This window comes from Rhinolophus sinicus, linkage group LG06, assembly GCF_036562045.2.
Source record: "Rhinolophus sinicus isolate RSC01 linkage group LG06, ASM3656204v1, whole genome shotgun sequence".
Taxonomy (NCBI): Eukaryota; Metazoa; Chordata; class Mammalia; order Chiroptera; family Rhinolophidae; genus Rhinolophus; species Rhinolophus sinicus.
Genome location: NC_133756.1, coordinates 53,700,118 through 53,725,021, shown reverse-complemented (window position 1 = coordinate 53,725,021; position 24,904 = coordinate 53,700,118). Strand labels below are relative to the sequence as shown.

The following is a 24,904-nucleotide window of genomic DNA, read 5'->3' as shown; positions in this document are numbered from 1 at the left end:
GACTCTGCCATTTACAAACTGTGACCTTGGGCAAGTCCCTTAACACCTCTGGCCTAATTTGTGAAATTGCTGAAATGCATCACTACTTTCCAGTCGTAGTGTAAAATAACCCACACAAGCCTTTTATGATTGAGTCCTGTAAGGTCCGCACACTTGACTTTTGAGATAAATACATGATATTGGCATGTCTTTTTCACTTGCTTCTAACTAATAAGGGTGAAACACGGATAAAAGACTCACAACAGTGGAGAGGTGAGATGACGCTAGAGAAGTCTCCCTCAGCCTGTTCCGTAAGCATTATGTTTCATGAAGGAACTATGCTGAAGAGGCTTAGCTGGTTGGCATGGTAGACAAACAGCAGCTAGTTTCCTGAAAAGTTAAATGTTGAAATTTGGTAAAAATAAATCTTTTTCAAATATGTTTAGGGAGATAACTATTTGACAGAATGTTGGAGTGAATTATATTGAAAGGTTAAAGAAAAACCCCCCTCCTCATTTTTAAGACGATAATTACCTCTTTAGCATCTCTTTTGTAGACTCAAATTTTTGTGCATTGTCTTTTTAAAAACAGACAATTGTGACCAGTTCCTCTTTCAGTACCTGTATTTAATCCATTGGAGTGGGTTTTATGTTTTTGATGTTTTGGGAGTGGAATGCCTTTGGTTTGGGTATTATTCATTCATTGCACCTTCATGGGATACAGCAGTGAACAGAGCCAAGGGTCCCCTAGGCAACGTCATGTCCAGGCACTCACCAGAGGCAGCAGGCAAAACCGCGAGCACACACATCTTAATTTAAAGTAATCATTTCTGGTTCCTGTGGGGTGTTTTTTTTTTTTTTTTTAAACTTTGAGACGATCCCAGTAAGCCATCTTGTGTAATGGTGATACATTAATTTGGTGTCGAGCACACAGCCCAGCTGTGATTTTCTGAAGTCAGAGCTGTTTTGATTGCCTTTGCTGGCATGGCACGAGGGAGGATGGTGATCCGAGGTGTCTGCAGCCTTTGCTGCCTGGCACACCAACCAAATGTTTTTGATTTCAGAATAACAAAAACAGGAAGGGGAATCATGCTTTGAAAGACAAAAACATACGGTCCATTTTAATTCTCTGCTGGAGTTCTTGTGTAAATGTTCTTTCAGCCCTGACCCTTCAATGGCTCTTTCTCTCCCTGAGTATGTCCGTGGCAGTCCTGGAGCTCGCTTTGAATGTCCCTACTTCTCACATGAATCAGAAAGGCTAGAAATGAGATTGCTCATCCCAGTGCAAGATCTGTTTATATTTCTTTCCTTGGCTGTACTCCTGTTCCAGGCCAATTTTGGACAATGCATGACAGCATTACTAAACAATTAGGTAATGTTTCACGATGTTCTTTTTTATTCCTCCAGTTTCATGCTTTGTGATTTCCTAACTCCCTGTCTCAGATGTGAATTCTGACTGTGCTGTGAGGGAAAATTAACCTGTTAATAAAAAGGCATACATTTGTGCTTAGAAAGAGGGAAATGGTTTATAGTGACCTTGTTTCAAGTATTTCCTTTGAAGACAATAACGGTAGAGTGGAAGGAGTCCAGGCTTTGGTGCCAGACAGGGCTGGATTCAAATCTCATCTCCAATCGTCATTACTCCCAGTTAATACTGGGCAATCCGATTGAGCTCTGAGCCTGTTTCCTTATCTGTGAAATGGGTACAATGATAGTACTCATCTTGAGAGTTACTGTGAGGTTTAACAGAGTTTATTTGTTCATTCAACAAGTATTTGTTAAGTGCCTACTGGGTGTTTCATCTAAAGCTCTCGGCACACTGCCTGAGGGTGAGTTCTCAGCCTTAGAGGTGCTGCTTAACTTCTGTGAGCCTCAGGTTCCCCTTCTCTCACAAAGGAATAGTAGTGCCTATCCCCCGATATTCTGGAGAAGAATTAAATAAGGTAACATATGTAAAGCTCCTAACCCAGTATGCACATACCGTAAAAAGGGAGTTCATCTTCCTTCCATAAGCAAGTCTTTAAAAGTCTGTCTGTGAGAGCAATTGATTTCTCTAAACAAAGTGAAAACAAAGCAAAATGTCTACTAAAGGAATTGTAAGGAACTTAGGGTAAATTTAAAGAAGAGCCCTATTATACATGGATGGCGTGTGTGTGTGTGTGTGTTTGGGATGTTGGCAGAATGCACCCCCCAAATGACAGAATGGTCCAAGGAGATGCAAAGGGCTTGCTGTGGGCAAGAATGGGACTACCAGAAATATCTACATTGCCCTGCCCAGCTCTAGCTTTTTCTTCAGGTCTCTTACGGACCATGCATAATCACATTTTGGAAGAACCTCCAAAACATCAAAGAATAGATGGAGGAAATGTGTTAGAAATTTCCTGTTATACTATGTAATGTAGCCTCAGGACTTCAAGGTTGGTGATAGCTGGCTTATTTTTAGAAAAGACATTGATTTTTAAATCCCAGTGGGAATATGCACTATACTTTCTGACCACTTCTTCCCCCAGGCCCTCCTCCCCTACGCCAACAGTTTTGGTGCCAGTGTATGTTGGGTGGTGGGGGAGGACAGAGAGGCCCTCAGATTTTACCTATCTCATCATCCTTTATGAAGATGTAGGTGGAAAAGATGGTGGCGGTATTTGGAGACCCTCTTGCGCATTCCCATTTGTAGTAGCTACACTGAGGCCTTGGAAAAGCCTGGAGATGCCCAGAAACACAGAGTGAGGCATTCACTCATTGCTGGGAACCAACTTGCTTGCCATTTTCCGGAGCCTTGCTGCTTCACAAAAGTGTGGATAGATTTCTAGCCTTGTAAGTCCCAAGGCGTAATCAGTATGAGTTGTACTGACAGCTCCTAGATTTCATGTGGAAAGGTGTAAACAAATCACTCCATATTGATACCAAAAGGACAGGTGGCGGTTATCATAATTGTATTCTGGAAATGCAGTATTTTCTCAGCTGTCCAACAACATGAAAGACTAGGGCAGATGAGGCCAAGTAGTAGTGTTTAAGCCAGTCTCGCAACTCCAGCCAATCAAAATGACATGCTGCTTTGAAAGGCTGGAAGAAGCTGTGCCTAAGAAACTGCCGTTGACTAAATGAATAAAAAGTTCTAAGAACAAACTGGATCCTTCTTTATCTCATTTTAGTTTTCTTTCTTTTTCTTCTTCCTTTTTTTAACCCTTCCTTCCCCTAAAGAATTTTCTTTGGCACACCAACCAGAGGAAGAGCTAGAATATTCCAAACCTGTGAAGCTGAGTTTTTTGCAAATGGCAGTAGAACTTGGTGGAGCTGGCTGGTTCCTTTGCATATATGATTGTGACCAGGCAGGCTGGCAGTTTTCCCTCAGATAAGCACTTTGGGTAATAGAAAAATATACTGGGTGAACCCCTTTAAGCTTTGAATTGAAAATATGTATCCTCAGCTATTATCCCACAACCAAAGAGGCCAACAGAACTTAGAGCCTGTGAATATTCTATGGTTTTACAGTGGGAAAGGATTAATATTTAGTCATGTGAGGGGCAAACAGAATGGGAAACAAATGGGGAATTTAGGGAAAATGCTGCATGTATGCAGGAGAAAATAATTGGGCATGGAAATTAAAGTGATATTTATACAGCATGAAAATGTCGTAATCTGCATGTTGGAAGGACTTTGCAGCTCCGTTGGAGCAGTTGTTGAAAATGTGGTGCCTTCCCTTTGGGGTTTCCTCTGTATCATTCAGCTCCCTTGCTGTCTGACAAGATCACTGCTGCAGGAGAGAGCAGGTGATGAGAAAATTTACCTTCAATGTCCTGGTTACTCAGAGTCCTTTTATATCTCTGTTTTGGAAAGATTTCTATCTTTCAGTTTTAATTTTGTAACTGCTTACCTGGTGAAAGCCAATTTTAAGACTGACTTGCTGGATAAAATATTGATATTTAGAGGCATACGTAGTAACCTAAATTGATTAATATTTACAACATAAAATCTAAGCATATTCAGTTAATAGAATTGGCAGATGAATACGATTACAGGATTGCTAAATAGATCATAAATTGTAAATGAAATATAAACATTGGTTATTGCACCATATGGAACTTAATAGTTTACAAAGATGAGATAGCCTCCCAGTTAACTACTGAAGCAAATAGGCTAAGCCTTCTTTCATTTAAATCTTGGGTAAGGAAGTAGGAACAGGCATTTTTGGGGGTTGGGGGGCAATATAAATGACGTGCACAGCTGTATACTTTATACATAATTTTAAATAAAAATAAGGGAAAGTCTGCTATACATAACATATTTGGTATGTGTGTGTTAGTAATTTAAACATTAACTGCAGTAACATACTAGATATACTTAGTGTGTAGCTGCTTAGCTGTCATTAGAATTATTTTTATCAACATAACCCAAGTAATATGATCAAACAGCATGCATAGATTTCTCTTAATCCGTTGTTACAGATTTTCACATTGGTGTTCTTAGTCCAAGGAAAACAGAGATTGAAAGAATAGATAATTCCTTCATATACAATATAGAATCTGTTTGTTTCAGATATTTAATTATTCTTATTTAAAGCACTGTTTTATTTCAGACTCATCAGTGAAAATTTGCTGTTATTTTCAGGCTCCTAATAGTGTTGGCTTTGGGAAAGAGAGCGAGAGGTCCATGGTAATGACCAAATCAATAAGAGATGACATTCCTTCAACCCAAGAGAATCTGGTCAAGTGGGCCTTAGACAATGGCTATAGTCCAGTGACATCATACACAATGGCTCCTGTGGCTAATAGATTTCATCTTCAGCTTGAAAACAATGGTATGTTTGATTTTTTTTTTAAATTGTGTTAAAAATATCCCTCAAATGAAGCTTTCCAATGAGGAACTCTCATTTCAGGTTACAGGGTGCTGTTTTCCTATTGCAAATGTTAATGATTTGTTTAACTACTTTTTATTATAAAGCTTAAGTTATCTTGAAGTGTGATAGATTGTTTTGAGGAAATTATCTCTAATATAGATTTTTTTTAGTAACATAATGTTGATTGCATGTTAGAGAACTTTGTTATAGATTACCTTCACTGTGATTACATTAAGGGTACGCTGGCCTGGCCTCCTATTTCCGAGGTACCTAATAATAACTTACAGCTGAGATACAGAGGGGTTACAACTGCAGGAGAGAAGGCTTAGCTCAGGCTGTACCTTACATAAAAACAGTCATGAGGCCGCATACCAAGTGCTTTCTCATTCTCAACATAAGCAACCCAAATGGTATGATCAAACAGCATGACTAGATTTCTCATTCTCATTCTCACCTAGAGGGAATACAGGAGAGTTATTACCCCAGGTTGACGGAGCAGAAAGCAGAGGCTTAACAAGTTCTTGAGGTTTCCCAGAGTCTTATAGCGAGTGAGACTCAAATCCCAAGAGTTGTTTTCTGCTCCCCAGATCTGTTTCTCACCCCGTGATGCTGCTACTGAGTGCAGTGTTGATAGGATGAAGATTAGGAGAACAGCTTCAAGTCCCAGCTCTGCCATTTATTCACTGTTTGGGGTGGGGGGAGGGGAGGAGTTGATTAACCTGTGAGCCTCAGGTTGTTCCTCTTCAGTAATATGGGGGAATAACAGGACCTACCTCACAGGATTGTGGTGAAGGTTTTTGTCAAAGTACAAATTTAAAAAACCCTCCTAAACTCTGACTTCTTTTGGACCTGTACAGCTGTGCTCTTTTTTAAAAAAGATAGTACTGAAGGAGAGTTAATGTTCATTGGTCATCTTCATTTGCAGCTCCCCTGAGATGGATTGACCCCAAGCATACATCAATTGGCTTTGGAGACAGGGTACATTTTTTTTTCTCTAAATTGTTGACAATATGGAAAAAACACTGAGCATTGATTAAATGGAACTATACCTCTCCCTTTGAAGGTATAAGTAGCTAAGCAGCTTTTTTAGAAATAAAATCTAAGCAGCTTTTCTTTTCTCCTTCAGGACTAGGTTCTAAAAGGCCAGGATACCTTGATACGTATTAGAATTTAGTAGTCAAAAATCAGGTAGCAAATAATTTTAAAATACCAATATTGTTTTAAGAAATGTTTACAGGGTATCTGATGGACACTTGTCCCATTAAGGAGACCACCTCAGGGATGATGTAGATGCCTGATCACTGCACTGTACACCTGAAGCTGAAGCTGAACAATAATGAATGTCAACTACAATTATACATATATATAATTGTATACATATGTATATGTATAGTTACAAGAAGTGGAGTACAGCATTAGGAATAGAGACAGTGGAAATGTAATGGCTGTATGCGCTGTCAGATGGGTAGTAGATGGGGGAGGGAGGTTATCACTGTGTGAGGGATATAAATGATAAATGTCTATTACATTGTTTTGTACACTTGAAACTAATAAAAAGAAAGAAAGAAATATTTACAGAAACTCTTCTGAAAAATCTCTAGATTCAAGGGAAGTATTGCAATGGAATATGAATGGACTAATATAACTTATTTGAATTATGGATTTTTATAGTTTGTAGTGCTTTAGAAATCATCTAATCCAATGCCTCTCAACCTTGGCTGTACATTGGAATCATGTGGGGCACTTTCAAACATACTAACAATTAGGTACCACTCAGAGGGTCTGATTTTTAACTGGCCTGGGGTGAAACCTGGGCATAGTGACTTTTTTTTTAAGCTCCCAAAGTGATTTTTAATGTGCAGCCAAAGTTGAGAATCACTGATCTCACCCAACCTCTTAATTTAAAAAATTGGGAAACCAAGGCACAGAGAAGTAAACCACTGGCCCAAAGCCACTCGGGTTAGAAGGAACACAAGGGCTAGAATTCAGGCTTCCACGCTCCTCATCTCTTTTATACATTACTTGTTAAGAGTAATTTGACACACACCCCTTCTCTGCTAATTCCTTCCGTTCTTGCCTCTAACGATGATTGTGGCCTGGTATCAAACACTGATGATGTTTTTCTTTCTTCTGTTGTCACCAGAGGAGATGAGAGATGAGGAAGTCCATACCATCCCTCCTGAGCTACGGATCCTGCTGGACCCTGGCGCCCTGGACAACCCACCCATCCGTGGCGGGGGTGGCCGGAATGGAGGTTTCCCCTTTCCTTTCCCGGACCTCCCCAGGAGAGGCCAGAAGGAAGGGGAAGAAGATGCGATCCCCCAGGCAAAGGACCCTGTCATCCCCAGCTTACGACTGATTTCTGGTCCCAGAGAGCCTGAGGAGGTGCAAGGGAGCATGGATGTTGCCCTATCAGTCAAATGTGACAATGACAAGATGATCGTGGCAGTAGAAAAAGATTCTTTTCAGGTCAGTGCAATTTCTTAAAAGAGAGAAGAGAAGGCTGCTTCCCTCCCCATCTTGCTGCAGTATGTGTTAGTTATTTCCCTCCAGCTCTTTTACTTTTGGACTCCAGAGACTTGATACTGTTTTCTCAGTTGGATAGGCTCACTTCCCTTGGCTGTGATTCCCAACCGGTTCCTGTTGTTCTCAGTAAGGGGGGTTCCAGATTCTTGTGTGTCAATATTTTGCTATTGAATTTCCAAGGCCAACAAACACAATCCTGAAGCTGTTGAGAGGTAGTAGGCTGGGAAGAGGTAAGGGGGGAGGGGGAATGCAGGCCTCAGCAACCTTTTCTTGGAAGACCAGGCAAGATGTGTTAACTGTGTGCTGCAGAACTGCCTGTGGTTCCCCGCTTAACGTCTTTGGTGGTTGTTATTTCAGGCCAACAGCTACTTGGGGGTGGAGCTCACCCTGTTGGATCCCACCTGCAAGGCCAAGATGAACGGCACCCACTTCATTTTGGAGTCTCCTCTGAATGGCTGCGGAACTCGGCACCGGCGGTCAGCCCCCGATGGTGTGGTTTACTATAACTCTGTGAGTGTTCGCCAGAACAAAGCTTGGCCCTTTGACAGAGCCTTGCCGGGTGTTACCCAAAAATTAGTCCTAAAATTTCTATGAAAATGAGGGGCGTATACCCCAGGCCCAAACAAAGCCAAGTATCAGTTCTCGACCAAATGGGATATATTTTGACGCTGAACTTTTTGGTTTTATTTGTTTTATTGGTGAATCTGTGGGGGTTGGGAGGCCCCATTTTCTTGGTTGGAGCATTCATGGTTATCTCTTTCTCTCCTCCTTCCATTTCCGGGTGACAGAGGGTTCCTTGGCAAGGTAATCATGACCTATCTGTGTGGCCACGCTGCAGGATCAAATGGCCTGGTCGTTATGAGGATAAAGTCCAAGCCCTTGGGCTATACATGATCACATCTACACAACTGAGCCAATCAGATCCCTGGTCTCATTTCACTCCTACCCAGAATTGGAAGGACTTCTCATCTCCCTCATTAATATAAAAGAGCCAAAAGAGAAAAAATCTGAAAAGGGCCTTCAAGAAATTATTAAGTCTCTCTCTGCCGCTGAGAAAGACCCAAAATTGAAGAAAATCTCCTACTTTTGAGGTTACCCAGAGGGAGATTTCACAGATTCCCCCAATGATAATCCATTGCAACAACTAACCTACATTTTTTCTGAAATCCTTCTGTCAGTTCATCTCAGTCTTTTCAGGTTAAACCTTTTCTTGCAGAGATGACATTAGGCAGTGAATATTAAAAGAATTCGACATATGCTATCTCCAAAGAACTTGATATAGTGTTAATTTTGCAGTTCAGGTTGTACTTTTGATGGTGAAAATAAGGTTCACAGATCCATGTCCAGCTTCGACATGGTGTGTGTGTCTGTGCTCTTGGAGCCTGTCCCAGCTTTGGTATGGGCTGGGGAGCTGCCAGACTGCTCATTCTCATTCATCCCACGACCGGTGGATAGATACACTTGACCCATCCAGAGAAAAGACTGGCCATCAGGTATTCCAGTCAGTGTGGCTCATGCTGGGAATGACTCGTGAGCCCAAGTTTGTTGTTCCTCAGACAATCTTAGAATGTTTGAGCTGGAAAGAACCCTAAGATGACCTTATTCAACTTCCTCATTTCACAGGTGAGGAAATTGAACTCCAGGGAGGTAAGGGACTTGCTTAGATTTGAGGGACTAGTTAACAGCAGGGCCCAGCGGAATCCAGCCTCCTGACCTCTCGTCTATTGATCTTTTCTCAACACCTGGCTGGCCCAGCTGATCACCCTTTGTTACTGGAATAATCTATGAACCTTTGACCTCTATGATGAACACCTTGCCAATTCCAACACTCATTTTCTTGTAATTATCCAGTTTTTCCAGATATAATAAATGTCATATTACTGTACTTTATTTTGGAATTTTAAACTTGTGTCTAAATTAACACCAGTAAGAGGCTACGGTAATCTGTTAAGTAAAGAAAAAGTGTCATTTGCCTCAAAAGAGAACGGTATAGCATGAGCCAGCTCTTGAAAACCCTTTCTTCTTATATGTATATATCATAGTGATGATGATGGTGATGACGATGATGAATCTGATGGTGATTCTAGGATAAGCAATATCCTAGATACTTGCTTCAATTGCATCAGTACTTTTGAGGACTTGGTAAAGAATAGAGAGGTGGTTTCTCTATGTTCTCTTCCTATTCTACTTCCTTTGCTGAATATTTTAGCTGTTTTCTAGTTATAATTGTTTGTACTAATTGTCAGACTTACTATATATTTTTGTTTTGCAAAATATTCAAAATCTAAACACGTGAGCAAAAAAAATTAAAAAGAGAGCAGCACTATCCTATTTATGCAAAGAAATTAGGATTTTATTTATGGAGTCACGGTCCTTAGGTGAATTTTTTTCATCTTATTTAGAACTAACGTAGGAATAATCATGTCAACCAGTGTTAAGATAGACTCTCGTGGAATAAAACATGATGTTCTTTCATGCATCTATACGCCATAGAGAAAGATATTGGGGAAGAAATGGGGAAAAGATAGAAGAGTACAAGAGAAAAGATGAGGAGAGAATGGCTCAATAGTAAACATTAACTCCTTGCGTTAGCTAGCTCTTAGTATTTCTTCAAGTTTTCAATATAAAGAGAAGCCACCTAGAAGAATCCCCCTCCCCCACAATATAGGACAGCCTGTTTGACCATCCCATTCAACCCTACTTAAGTGTCTAGTGTTTTCTCACTGTTTGAAATTATTTGTATTTTTTCACAATGGAAGATATGTATTTCAGTTCATATCCTAATCTGAACATGCATTCGGTTTCTCTTTATTTTTCATATCTTTGAAGATGAAATCTTAAGCAACCTTGGAGGTATGTGTGTGTGTGCGCACGCACGTGCACACGCGTGTGTTAGAACCAAATGCATGTAATGTTTTTATGACATTGTCTGTGCTTTCTTTACTTTTTAGATTGTGATACAAGTTCCATCCCCTGGGGATAGTAGTGGCTGGCCAGATGGTTATGAAGATTTGGAGTCAGGTGATAATGGATTTCCGGGAGATATGGATGAAGGAGATACTTCCCTTTTCAGCCGACCTGAAATTGTGGTGGTATGTGTTTGTTTGCAGTAATTAGTTTGTGGAGAATGTTGTTTTTTGGTTACCTTTAGTTAGGAACTATTGGGGGGAAGAATTGGATATTAAAGGCCAAAGCTCAAAAAAGGCCTTCATTCTTCATTTGACTGTGATTTATCTCTGTCTTGTTTTTAACCCCAGTTTAACTGCAGCCTGCCCCAGGTGGGGAATCCCAGTAGCTTCCAGGACCCGCCCAACAGAAATATCACCTTCAACATGGAACTGTACAACACTGACCTCTTTCTGGTGCCCTCACAGGGAGTCTTCTCTGTGGCAGAGAACGGACACATTTATGTTGAGGTGAGATTTCAGTGTTAGCCTTGGCCGTTGGGTTAGTGCTAAGTTGTAGTAGCTCCTGGGGCATGAGCCAGAGCAGACCTTCCTGCTCTTCCTCACGGCCCTTGAGCAGCTCTGGGGGAGGGCTTGGCTCAGAAAGCGTTTCCAGGTTGATTTCTGACCATAGCAGGACATTTCAGGGTTTGCTACATTATACTAAAGGGAGAGAGTATTTTATAGATGAATGTTTAAAAAACATTGTCAGTTTTTATTGAATTCTGCTAATAAAGCCCTGTCCTTGCTTTGTCCTTAGCATTTTTGGAATAGTAGTTCAGTAGTTGCAATGTCAGAGTTAACCATGACATATTTCAAACTACTTCACATACATTTTTATCTTTTAAATTGCACACACTTTAGTGAAATGCTATGTAGTACTATATCTCATGAAAATTGTTTTTTTCTAGATCATTACTTAAGTGTATCTATACATTTATTGAAACTATTTCTTATATGTAATGATACTAATCATGCATAGCCTAAGTCTATGGAATGACTACAAAAATATTAGGGAGTAGTGGTAGCAGTGAAATAACAGCTAACATTTATTGTGCATTTATTTTGTGTCAAACTCAGTTGTAAGTATTATAGTAATTTACTCTTCAAAGCATTCCTATGAGATAGAACTATTAATATCCCCATTTAGTGGATGAGGAAATTGAGACACAAATTTGTCCAAGGCCACACATTTAGTACCTACTAGGGTTCAGAGTCAGGGCTAATACTCAAGCTATTTGGCTCCACAGCCCACACTGTTACCCACTGGATGCTATCATTATCCTCAGGTGCCATTTGGAAGGAGAGAAAATTATAACCCCTTAGCAATGCAAATATACAGATTCTCAGGTTGGAGAAGATAAATATCCTTATGTCCCCAGGATGTCTGGTCTTACAGGAGAATCGCCATCTGATGAGCTGGTTTTGGTGCTAAGCTGCAAGCTGGTGTTCTACTTCATTGTGGGAGGAATGAAAAACTTAAGGGGTCGAATGGGATACGTCCATGTATTAAAAGTAGCTTCAGTGCACATATTTCTATTTTAGAAAGACAAATTACTCTCACATTTGTGCTGATTCTGGGATGGAGCCTGCTGGCTCTAGACATTCTCCTGGATCTCTCCTCTTTTTTAATTCCCTGTTTTGAGAGATCTTCTCTTTCTTTGGGTACACCTTCTTTCTCCACTGGGGAAAATGTACTGCTTTTTCTGCCTGCTGTTCCAAATCATAGATGTCTTCTAATCCAAGATCGTTGTTTTCTTCTTGCTTTTCTGGCTGCACCATCTACATGTGCAGTTGGTCAGTGACTCCCTGTTGTGCTATAGATTTTAGGGGTGCTGCTTAACTGCAGTTTGTTCTTTTCCAAATGTGTGCCTGGCTTTGCTAACTTATGGCTTAGCTGCTTTATGCAAATCAGTGGCCAGTCTTCCTCTTGTATCCAGCCCTGGGTGTTTTGGGTTTTTTCCCCTTTCCCCCAGTGCTGGCTTCCTTGGAATACGGGTTTTTGTTTTTGTTTTATTCCTATTTTCCCATTTATATCTTTTTAATATATTGTCTATATTTTTCATAATTAAATTCAAAGATATTATCAAGTGATGAAAAAGAACTGGACCAAATCTTTTTGCTACCATTTTAAATATCAAGTACATTGAGGAGAATTTGAGCAGGGAGAAATGTTATAAACTGTTTTATTTTAAAGTTATTTTAAACCACCTAAAATGTGAGAGAGAATCTGTATATATTTTGCTAAATAGGATAACATCTATGCTTATTCTTTCTTGGTTTGGATTCCACTGCTGATAAGAAAATTTTTTTAAATGTTTCTTAAAAATTTTTTTTAAATTTTTTGCTTAGGGTAAGTAAAACTTACTAAATCATTGGCTTGGTCTAAAGAACTGTTTCTGCGTTTCTTCTCTCAGCCAGCCTTATCACATCCCCTCCCAGAATCCTCTGTTCACTGTAAACCATTGTCCCTTCTTTTAATCCAAGACATTATCAGTTTTGCCACCTGGGCTTTGGTCATCTTTGGGTGACAGTTGGTCACATAATGGCAGCTTTTCTTTTAGTTCATTTGTCTTGGGGATTAAAAAACAAAACAAAACTATTTATAAACCCCAAAATTTAAATCTAGAATAGTACTATTAATAATAGCTGGTATTTATTGACTAACCAGGGACTGCGTTTTTTTGCATGTAATTTAGACTTTACAAATTCTCACAATAACTATATCTGGTAGGTAGTACCCCTCAGTCTGTGGGGGAGGAAACTGAGGCTTAGAGTTCGCTGTGCATGAGCAGCAGAGCATGAGATTACCTGGGATTGGTCTCATTCCGTAGACCTTATACTAGACATTTCCAGTCCATTTTAGAGTAAAAGATCTATTAATAATATTTTTTCCTCCAAAACAACTTTTTGGAATACCTTAGACATTTCTGCCATTATTTTCTTTGAGATTAGAGAAAAGATTTGCATTTTTTCTGTCACACATTTTTGCATTGTGGGTTCTAAGTTCATATGGAAGGTGTCACTTTTTAGTAATGAGATATATGTAATTTGCCATCTTTCCAAGATAAAAATATATTATTTTTCAGAAACACTGAAAAAATAATGAAGTGTGAATATTTACAAACTAACAAAAACACCACGTCCTAGAAAGATTTCTTAACGAAGTGTTCTCCCAAGGCCACTTCTTGGGCCGGTTGAATTGACCCTGTAGCTATAATGAAATAGTAAAGAGAAAATGGACTTGTGGTCAATATCTGAGTTTAAGCTTTGGTTTTACCCAGCATTTGCTAGATACGATTTTGAACACGTCATCTATCCTGTGTATTCAGTTTTTCCTCTATTTATAAAATGGAGATGAAAAATATTTATCTCATGATATTGTTCTGAGGGAATAAGCTTTAAGACACAACAAAGTTACATGATCATAATCATTTTCATTGTTAAGTGTCTTGTAGTTAACCACATAAGGATCTTTCTAAATAGCACTGTGGACTAAAAACCCTATGCGATGTCAGGGATTTCCCCTGGGTTTCTCAGAATGGAAAGTATGTTTATATCTCCATGCCTTTTGAAAGGAGTCTGGGACTATTGGACTATGGTTAAGGATTAGTTTTTTATTTCTAAAGTGTTTCTAAAGTTTATTTTGATCCTAAGTTTAGTCAAGGAATGAAGCATAGAGGGGAGAGGCAGTTTGCGCAGTGATCCATGTGTCACCAAATGGAGAATCCAGTCTGGTCCCGGGATTTTAGCTGAGTTTAGGATAGTTGAGGTTTGAATTCTGTTTATACTTGGCCAAACACTACTTCCTGTTTCTAAAGAAAAGAACTTTAACAAGGTTTGGACATAGCCCATACAAATGTTTTGTAAGAGGGAAGTGTAAATGAGTCGGAAACGTTTCCAGATTAGATTTCCCTTAAAATTCCCTTGGGCTTAAAGAGTGAAGGGAGAGTATTTGGCAAGTCCTGGTTTGGATCTGTAAGGGGCTGGGACACTTCGCCAGGCCCATCCGTGATCTCCACCAAATTCTACCAAATTACACCGTCGCTGATATCCAGCCCCAGGGGCCAGCTCTGCCTGCTCCCCATGAAACAGGACTTTAGATGATCTGTAGCTTTACTGCAATGTTTTAGGCTCACTCTGACTTGTCGCAGATTAGAAATTGAGTACTCCCTGCCTAGGTTAAATAGATTCTGCCTCTCTATTTTTTGAGCTGTTTTGTAAAAAGAGCTTGCCTTATGACTGATGCACTATTATGACAACAGGCTTTGCCTGTTGGTGTTTTATTTATTTTGGAAAATCCACTTTAGGTGCATAATATGCTTTTATTTTTACCTCCCAGAGGACTTATGGGAGGTTGAAGAGACTTACTCATTTTGTATCTGGCAGGCTGGCATTTGAATTAAATAATTCATTGTCACCATCCATATCAAATTTAAATAGAAAACATTTCTTTCTTCAATGAGTGTATGTTACTTTTGTAATTAAAAAGAAGACTGTATAAGTATGTTGTGAAAATTAAGCAATGTCTCTCATCAGAACGGCCAGGTTGGTATGTTATTCTGTGCCTTTAAGTAAAAGATGCCAACTTGTTTTTGTATCAATCTTTCTGTTTTTTGTAGGTGTCTGTTACTAAGGCTGACCAAGAACTGGGATTTGCCATCCAGACGTGCTTTATCTCTCCATATTCGAACCCTGATAGAATGTCTGATTACACCATCATTGAGAACATTTGTCCTAAAGATGAATCTGTGAAATTCTACAATCCCAAGAGAGTACACTTTCCTATCCCGCAAGCTGAGATGGATAAGAAGAGATTCAGCTTTGTTTTTAAGCCCATCTTCAACACCTCACTGCTCTTTCTACAGTGTGAACTCACATTGTGTACCAAGAAGGAAAAAGACCCCCAGAAGTTACCTAAGGTTGGTGGGCCTTCATCCATTTGTACTGTTACTTTGACATTTTTAGGTAAGTCAGTGACCTTCCAGAAAAGTTGAATCACAAGTTATCGCAGGTTGGGGTTTTTGGTTTGGGAACTGCCTAGTTGAAGTGATAAAGTCTGTGTTAGCAGGGAACTATGAGTTTTATGGATCTTAGAGGATAAATCCTGACAGTATGATTTTTTTTTTTCCGTACACGCTACTTAATAGTATCTTATGAATGATAAATTAATACTGCTTTCCGTTGAGGGAGAGGTCTGGCTTTATCTTTGCTATTCAGATAGTGTGCGATGCCAAAAGTACAGAGAGCCGAAAGGACAAGTTCAGTGAGGATTAATTTTTCCAGGTCCCGCTGAGACTTGTATTGCAGTTGTGTTTTGACCTTTTCTGTGTGAGTTATAAGGTTGACTTATCTCAGGAGGACTTCTAAGGGAAACTAACAAATATTTAAATTTTTCTTGGTTTCATATCAGTTCATCATGTTTGCTTCATATCACTCCCCATATTGAGCCAGCACAACAGAAATCAGAACCCTTTGATCTTGCAGGAATGGCTAGTATAGGGGGGCTGGTCAAAGTTAATTACCTCATTAGGTTGGCCTTGTGCATGAAAGGTGTTTTCTGCTGTGGGTTGGTTTCCCTCTGTGATCTGCCATAATATGTATAATTTAATATGTGCATTTAGTCTATAGATATGTCACGCAGTGTATATTTTCATCAATGTCTAAAAGTCTGATAATTGAGTTATATCATTAATGTATGTATGGAATTCTCTCAATACATAGGTTGCAAGAGATAAGTGTAAAAGTAGGAGGAAAAAAATCATTATTGGATAGATTACCATTGATCTGAAACCTTTGCACTATTATATTCCCCTGAACATCCCTTTCCCTGATACTACTAAAGAAAATTTTATAGTACATATGAAAATATAGCATGTCTGATCATAATCATTATGTATATATAATGTATATATGTATAAGGTAATTTACATGTATGTATGTATAAGGTAATTTAGGCTGCATTCTTTAGGTTGCTTTTGGAAACATTGATACCTTAGCTTTGTGGGCATTCCCCTTCCAGTGGCCATCAAGGTTGGGGTTTAGTGGTAGAGAACCATGGGGCACTTAATGCTCGGCTGTGGGACCCAGCTGTTTCCTCCAGGCAAAGGATGACTTTTAGGAGTTAGGGATCCAGTACAGGAGACTTGGCAGTTATGGGGTGGGATGAGGTCTTTATTGTTAGCTTTAGGTATTAACTTTCAATGAGCCTGGCCTATAGCAGCCCAGTTTCATAGTGTGTTGATCTGTGAAAATGAGCATTCTAAGAAGAGCTCTAAGTCCCAGAGAGTGACATGGGATGTTAACCTAAACTTAAAGTCACCATTTATACCCAAGGCAAGACACAGTTTAAAGAGCATGGGCACTGATAATGAAGGGCGGCTACTTACTAACAGTACTTTAAAAAAATCTGTTGACCTCTCGGAACCAGCATTTCATCATCTATAAAATTGAAATAATAGTACCTGACTTCCCTCTTGGGTAAAGAAGCAAATAAGATATGATGACAGTCTGCCATTTATTGAGCAGTGGCTTAGAATGAGCTGTTACCACTGTCTCCCTGTTTACTGCTTATTGTTGATATTTCCATATTGCAAGTGACTTCCAAGTATTTTCCATGACGATAGACAGAGCCAAAGAATCTTCCAGGAAGCAGTCTCGAAGATCGTTGAGTCCAGCCTTGCCCTTTACTGATGAAACTGAGGCCAGAGAGTGCAGTATCTTGCCCAGAGTCACGCAGTGAGTTAGTTGTAGAATTGTAGATTTTTACTAAACTGAAGAATTAGCAGGAAAGTAATAAGACTTTTCCTAAAATGCTAATCGTTTCAATAATGATACTTCATCACAGAAAATCCATTGTTTCCCTCTACTAAAGGGCTGTTGTAAAGGCTTTTCTGTTTTTGGGGGAAGGGAAGAGCAGGAGTTGTCTGCTTATAATATGTGTCTGACTTGCCTGTTTTTCAGAGCAGCAATGACAATAAAGCCAAAAGTCTTTGCCCTTTTGTGATTGGAAGAGCTGGAAGTTAACTTTGGGGGTACCTTGCTATAGAGTTTTAAAATGATTGATATATTTCTTCTTACAACAAAAACAAATGGATGTCATTTACAATAGAGCCTCACCTATTGATGAGCACAGACAAGGAACCAGTTATTTAAAAGAAAAAGTTAATGGATATGATCATATACTTTTTAAAAAAATAAATTTTATTGGGGAATACTGGGGAACAACGTGCTTCTCCAGGGGCCATCAGCTCCAAGTTGTTGTCCTTCAATCTAGTTGTGAAGGGCACAGCTCCGCTCCAAGTCCAGTTGCCGTTTTCAATCTTTAGTTGCAGGGGGCACAGCCCACCATCCCATGCGCGTATTGAACCAGCAATTGAGAGCTTGCACTCTAACCAGCTGAGCCATTTGGCCGCCCCTCCAGAGTCTCAGCAGCAGCTCGTTGTCTTCAATCTAGTTTTAAGAGCGCAGCTCACTAGCCCATATGGGAATCGGCAACCCTGTTGTTCAGAGCTCGTGCTCTAACCAACTGAGCCATCAGGCTACCCCCAATCATATACTTTTAAAAAACAGATCCAGTGGGCTTGGGCATGCTAGTTATAAGTTTGGGGCCTTAAAATAGTTGGAAGCAGCTGATCTCATGGTCTCCACACCTGGGCACAACTCCCAAAGACTCTACTTTGGAACAGTAAAAGCAGATGGCCCTGGAAAGCTTCATTTTGCATGAGCTTATACCAGGATTAAAAAACCAAACTCAACAACATGATTATCTTTTTGGACAACAAATGTAAAATCTGTCACCTTCATAATGCAACACATGAGTTTTCCCACAATCACAAATCATAAACATGAACCATTTATGTGAAGCCAGCTTGGTGAAAGGCCAACATTTGTTATATAGTTTCTTTATTTTTCACACTAAATAACACTAAAACTTCAATTGTTTTGTGGGAAGAAAATGGGGGGTGGGGAGGGAGGAGACAATATTTATAAGCTGTCTAGAACTATTTGTTTCTTGAAGTACAGCTGAGAATATACTTCAAGTACAGCCTGCCACCATATCTTCCAGATTATTTGTAGTTCTTTGAAAAACACCCAGGTCTCCTGTTTTTCTGTGGTAACCAGTTGTGAGCTGCCTGATAAGGGGCTCAGGACAACTGTGCAGGCTGAGCTGTGAAGGCCCTCTTGAGTGACTGCTGATTCTTGCTTTGCTCTGCCTTTCTTCAGTGTGTGCCTCCTGACGAAGCCTGCACCTCACTGGATGCCTCGATGATATGGGCCATGATGCAGAACAAGAAGACGTTCACCAAGCCCCTCGCTGTGGTACATCATGAAGTAGAATCCAGAGGTGTGTTTTGGGAGGCTCAGTCAGAGAATGGGGGCTCGGGGCTGATTGTTCAGAAGCTCCACTACTGTAAAAGTCCAAGTTTATTCAAAAGACATATTAATGGCCAATTAGTAATTTTAGAAAAGGATTCTTTGCCCAGGGAATCTTTTATTTAATTTATTGTCCTCCTGCCATGTGATACGTTTGCAGATGATTTCCTCTTTAAATATTTGATCAGAATTAAGTTTGTCTGTCACAATGTCACTATCTCTTGCATTTAAATATGCTTCCTTGAGTATGTAAGAAAGTATTACAGATCTTCCTGGTATGCTGGAATTGCACACAGTCCTCAGCCCATCTTTCTGTGATCTAATGGTAATGGTTGTGTTGGCTATAAGCCATTGCAGTGCTTTGTCAAGATCGCAAATGCTTTTGGGAAGGATGTTATGTATGTGAACACCATCCATCTTAGGTATCACAGCAGAAAGAAGATTGAGAACTAGTGTTTAAATGTGTTTTTATAATTCAGCTTTCAGAATTTTATGCAGTCACATTTGTTGCTTGAAGTCAAGGTTGCCTTTCCCTGCACATGCAGAAATGTTCGGCAAGCTGCATCTTCTAGGAGAAAAGGAAGGATGTACTCTAAGCGGAGTGATATCAGTACTTGGAAGGACAAGCAGGGCAAAGCCAGACCTGGGATAGGTCAGGCCAGCCAAAACAGCAGAGAAGCAGAGTGGTCTCTGGGGGGATGTTAAGAATGAACTGTATGGAGAGCATCTGACAGGGTGCAGCATCATAGTTCCAACTAAGGACTTGAAAAGCAAGGACACACCAAGCTGTTGTCAACATCTGACTGGGGGAACCAGATGTCACATGGGCATTTACAGTTGTCACTATCTGAAGAAAACCTATGGCTATCCAGAAACATTGTCTAAAGATGCCAAACTAAGCAAAGGCTGGGAGAGTAGAGGTGGATTCCAGGCTGCGGGGGTTACATATTTGTGGGGCAAGAGCTCCAGAGGGGCAGAGAGGAGGCTGACACTGGCACCCAGGGCCTCGACAAAAGCCAGTGAGCAGCCTGACTCCAGTTGCCAGCCATTAGCTAGGAGACTTGCTGGGTGGTGTTGACACCAGATCTAGGCTTGGGGCAGTTCTGGGATGGCATTTCTGATCTGAGCATTGTTGGATTTGGCAAGACTAGGCAGCAGGGGTAGTCCTGAAGCAAACAGGACCTAACAGAACAGAGGCATGTGGATGCCGTCCAATTTCTTCTTTGGTTGAGTGACCTTTGTGAAAATAGCGGTGCCATTCCTATTGTCATATCTGGTGGTGACATCTGCCCCCTTTCCAGGAACATGCTTGCTTCAGAAAGACAGGAAAGGGTAGCAGGGAGGGCACTGGCTTACAGCCAGAAACCTGGGGGGTAGCTCTTAGCTTTCCCGGATAACTGGCTGTGGGACTTTGGAGATCTCCCATCATGGCCTAGGGTTTCATTTTCTTTATCTGGAAAAGGAGGGTTTTGGACCAGATGACTTCCAGAGGCCTTCCAGCTGAAATACTCAGCTATACTGTTTGAAGAAGGAAAATACTCTTTTGTTCATTTTCCAGCCATCTAAAAGTTGGTGTGAAATGTACATATTAGATATTTATTGGTTCCTCAGCAAAATTTCTGTTGTTGTTGTTTTTATTTTTTTAGTTCATTTTCAACCATTTGAAATAGTTAGAATAGCCACAGTCTTTTAATACATGGGTTGTCCAAATAGTTCCTTGTTTATTAGGTCCAGGGGAAAGAAATAAGAATAAATTAATTGTGTTGCAAAGTATATCACAGTTGGACAGCAGCTGGCTCTGTTTTGTACTGTGTAAGTGGTTTAACAATAGCAATAGCTACCTCGTACTTCATCTGTTACTCTTACCTATTTTGAGAGAGGTAATTATGCTGGTAATTGAAGGCAGCAGCTTGCTTTTTCCTATGCCAGACAATAATTAGGCATTAATATTGCAGGAGTATAACTTCCAGTAATTCATTCTTTCTTCTTTCAAGTCTGGTGGTATTTTTCTAAGTAATTCTTCTTGTAAATTAGGTAATTACTTTTATTTAAACGTAGTGTAATTATCCTGAAAGTTCAGTGTTTTCTTTACATAAACGTTCAAGAGGAAAGTTTTGCCGAATATCAAAGTAATTTCATGAGATTTGCTAATTGAGACTAGATTTTTGTGGAGAAGCATATAGCAAAAAAGGTTTACTGCTTAGATTTGTTAAACAAATTGAGGAGGTTAGACTGTAGGCCAGCTTCCCAGGGGCTGCATGCAAAGATGCTTTCTAACTTTGTACTGAATGGGGTAGGTTTTCTGGCAGGTTTCAACTCTGACTGACTCCTCTTACCTTTTATGTTTATTTTCCTTTAACTCTAATATCATTTCTCCTCAATACAGGCCATTTGAGTCTGTGCTTTTCCTCTGCTTCTCAGTGCCTTGGAATAGTCAATTGAAAAAGGAATATGACATTGCCTAATAGCACTGGTTTATTTGAATAGCAGAATCATGAATGTTCTTCCTGCCAGACAGCTTTGTGTGTTACTGTAGTAAGACACAGATACTGTAGTATCTCTGGAAATGGGTAGGTTTGCTCTTGGGATTGCCATTTGGAGTAAAAATTTCCCAACCAATGGGATATTTCACTGTCGTTGTACTACACAGGTGCGCTTTGCAGGCCATGCCAAATTTCCAGCCCTCCCTGGTCATTTGGACCATCATATTTCTCAGTACTTGAGTCTTCTGGGGCAGCAGATAAAGGCTGTGGTTTTCAGCTTCACAGCCAGGCAGAGGATTGCTCGGGGGCTACCACTGCCGGTGGCATGGACACATGTCAGGCGGGGTTTCTTCCTTCTGTGGGCAGGGAGAATAGACCATCAAGACTGAGTCAATTCTGGGTCCCTCCTCTGGGCCACTGTTTTTAATGGAAACTTCCTGAGCTCCTACAGTATACCTTTGCCACTTTTGCTTTCTCAGTTCCTTGGGAACCAGCATTGGGTGAGCATTCTTTTGCTGTTTAAACGTTCAACAAGAGGTGCTGGTGCTGGTGGTGATGATGGTAATGGACATGATGATTATCTAACATTTCTTGAGCATATACTTATTAATACATGGTTCTGTGCTAAATGCTTTATATGGGCTATGGTATTTCAACCCCTTTGTGAAGCAGGTGCAGAATGAGGGAAAGTAACTTGGCTAAATTCACACCACATGTAAATGGCAGATCTGGGTTCAACTCCAAGCATTTTGATTCCAGAGCCTGTGCTCTTAAACCCTATGCCTTATCCTAGGAGGAGGTTGATTCTAGTTTTTTTTAAATAAGAACTACAAGTAACATAGTTAACACCCTATGAACTGAAAAGAAGATGAAGAATTTTAGAAAAAAGACCTACTTTTCCAAAGGGTTAAGGCATTAAGAAACATGTAAACTATTTAAGAGAGCATTAAAGTTTAAGGAGAAATTCTGTGACTTTGAATTACAACTCACAAAAAAGCCCAGAAAACATGAATAGTTTATACATATTATGGTTTATGGCAAAACAATTAAAATAGTTGAGGTGATGCCATCCTGCCATATTTTCTGAAATATTTTGAAGTATAGGCATGTTAGTGCTGTTTGCTTTGGATGCCGTGACCACTTTTTACAGCATTTGAGAACACTTAGGCTTCCACAATAAAAATGATTTTACCACGTCAGTGATGATTTGTTTTAAATAGTGAAAGGGAAGAGTAATTATTTTTCTGAAATTTTGGGCTCTAAAATTTTGGGTGCATATACAAAAAAACAGGCACAAAAGAATAATATTATCCCCAAATTTGCCATGATTTATATACAATGTGTAATTCTCAGCAAGTTAAGATGAGTAAGTTAAATGTTTAAAATACTGAATTTTTTCCATATTTCTACCACATAATTTATAAAATAGAAGTGTTCTCAGGACAGCACCTGGCATATCATGGGCACTCCGTAAATGTTAATTTCCTTTCCTTCCTCTTAACCTCTCAGCCAAACTAGGTTTTTTGGGGGAAGAGGTGGGGATGGAAGGGAAAGTTGTGAACGTCAGTTGGAAGTTAATCCAAGAGCAGCGTTACTTTTTTGGAACACATTTGATTTTTCCAGAACTAAAATACTCTAAAGCACCAGCCAGGTTTTATCCTCAGGCTGAGGAAGCGATGAGGAGAGGCTGAGTAGAAAGAAATGTAGAAACACTTAATTGACAGACCAAGATATTCAGTTTCTATCTCACAAGGAGTGGGAGGGGGGTAAAAATAAGGATTTTTTTATTCAGTGTGCTGCTCAACACTTTAAAAACTTTTTCCTTTGGAAAATTTCAAATATATAGAAAAATAAGAGAGAATAGTAGAATGAACTCCCATGAACCCTCCATCTGGTTTCAACAATTACCAATTCATAGCCAATCTTGTTTTATCACTTCCTGTCCCTGGATTGTTTTGTAGGAAACCAGACATTTCATTTCATCTGTAAATATTTCAGGATACACCTCTAAAGGTTAAGAACCATCAAAAGCCCTGGAGTAGAGAACCAATGTTCAGATCATTTAGGAAGACTACTCTGAGAGCAGCATGAAGGTTGGTTTGCTGAGGAACATACACAATAATAAGATATACATGGTATTTATGTTTATTGAGTGCCTGCTATATGCTTGGCATATAGTAAACACATTATTCTGTCTGTAGGGCCTCAGAGTTTCCCAGCCTCAGCACTGTTGACATTTTGGTTGGATAATGCCCAAATGGCGTTTGTTGTGGGGGCTGTCCTGTGCACTGAAGGATGTTGAGCAGCATCCCTCGTCTCTGCCCACTAGCTGCTCATAGAAAACCCCTCCACTGCCAGCTGTGACAACCCCAATTGTGTCCAGATATAGCCAGATGTCCCTGGTGAGGGGAGAGGGGCAGCAAAAATCACCCCCAGGTGAGAATCACTGATCCTAGTGGAAAGATGCAACTAAGTGACCAGACAATTGCAACAAATGCCATAAGTATTGAAACAACCCAGAGAAAGGGTTCATTTACAGGGAAATAAAGTTAGTAGAAATGGTATCTTAAATTGTGACCCACACAAAGGCCTCCTGAGTCTTCAGCTTCTTTATCTCCTCATCCTTCCCTCTGCCAAATACCAATAGATGTGGGCACCACATCTTGTTAGACACCTCGTTTCCCTTTGGGCCTGCTCGGTCCTACCGTGTTTAGAAGAACTGAATTGAAAGCTGGAGGCCAAAAGCTATGGTCAGTTACTCATGCATAACCCCAGAAATATCCTGTTTGTGAAAACCATGTCTAACTCTCTGAGGAGGGAAATTTTGGTTCTCGATGTAGACCAAAATTTGCTCAGAGTATATGAAAAGATTTAATTCAGAATGTTGATTATAGTTTGTTCTTTCTGTAAAGAAATCTTTATTGTTAAAATTCTTTTTACAGTAATAGCTAGGATTCCTTTCTTACAATCTTACCCTGAAACCAAAAGTAAATATTGTTGTGTCCACTCTTTTCCTTCCAGCATGTCAACTCAATTATAGGGTTCCAGTGGAGATCAAACTCTTTTAGTTATTCTCAGGGGTTATTGGGGATTTGGGAACAAAAAAGTTAGAGGATAAAATCCTTTAACCTCAGTTCTGTAGCTTGTGCTTGTTATTGTTTATGCACAGAAATCATGGAGGAACTTCACCCCTGGGGACATAAGCAACAACTGTTTCTGTTTAGTTCTATGAGAAGGCCCCTACTTGGGGTGAGGGAATAGCATTAGATCATAACACAAGTCCATTAAGAAATTTAAAACAATGCCATCCATCACACAGGCCTTGCTGTAAAATCTAAATTCTTACATGTGAGGTCTCCTTAGGGGGGAATCATTATTTGAAACCTCTCAGGGATTCTGAGTGACAAAATTTAACCATGAGTAGTTAATTGGATGAAACTGTTCCCAGAAGTGTGTATATTTCTCACATGATGTGCTCCATGGAGACCTTAAATGCCTTTGGACTTAGTTCAGCAAATCAAACCACTACTTCTTGAAAGTAGGAGAATTTTGTGGATAGACATCCCTATTTCATAGGGTTCTTGGGAGTTTACAATGAGAAAAATATAAGTGAAAGCTTGTTGTCAATTGTAAAACACTATACAAATGTACAAATGTAAGGTGTCACCGCCTTTATTTTATTGCTGCCAATGAGGCTGATAGGACCAAACTCCCAGGAGAGAGTGTCTTGTGCGCATTTTGTAATTGGCATGTATTCTG

At 39.9% G+C, this 24,904-nt stretch overlaps 1 protein-coding gene across 1 annotated transcript in view; it reads left to right on the top strand.

Moving 5' to 3' along the window:
• TGFBR3 (transforming growth factor beta receptor 3) overlaps nt 1-24,904 on the top strand; it is a 185,861-nt gene that overhangs the window by 142,866 nt on the left and 18,091 nt on the right. Inside the window, exons 8-14 of the mRNA XM_019753067.2 lie at nt 4,587-4,776; nt 6,959-7,284; nt 7,699-7,851; nt 10,293-10,433; nt 10,599-10,757; nt 14,909-15,208; nt 18,513-18,633. Of these exons, the coding sequence (XP_019608626.2) occupies nt 4,587-4,776; nt 6,959-7,284; nt 7,699-7,851; nt 10,293-10,433; nt 10,599-10,757; nt 14,909-15,208; nt 18,513-18,633 (1,390 nt within the window). The remainder of the gene's footprint in view (nt 1-4,586; nt 4,777-6,958; nt 7,285-7,698; nt 7,852-10,292; nt 10,434-10,598; nt 10,758-14,908; nt 15,209-18,512; nt 18,634-24,904) is intronic.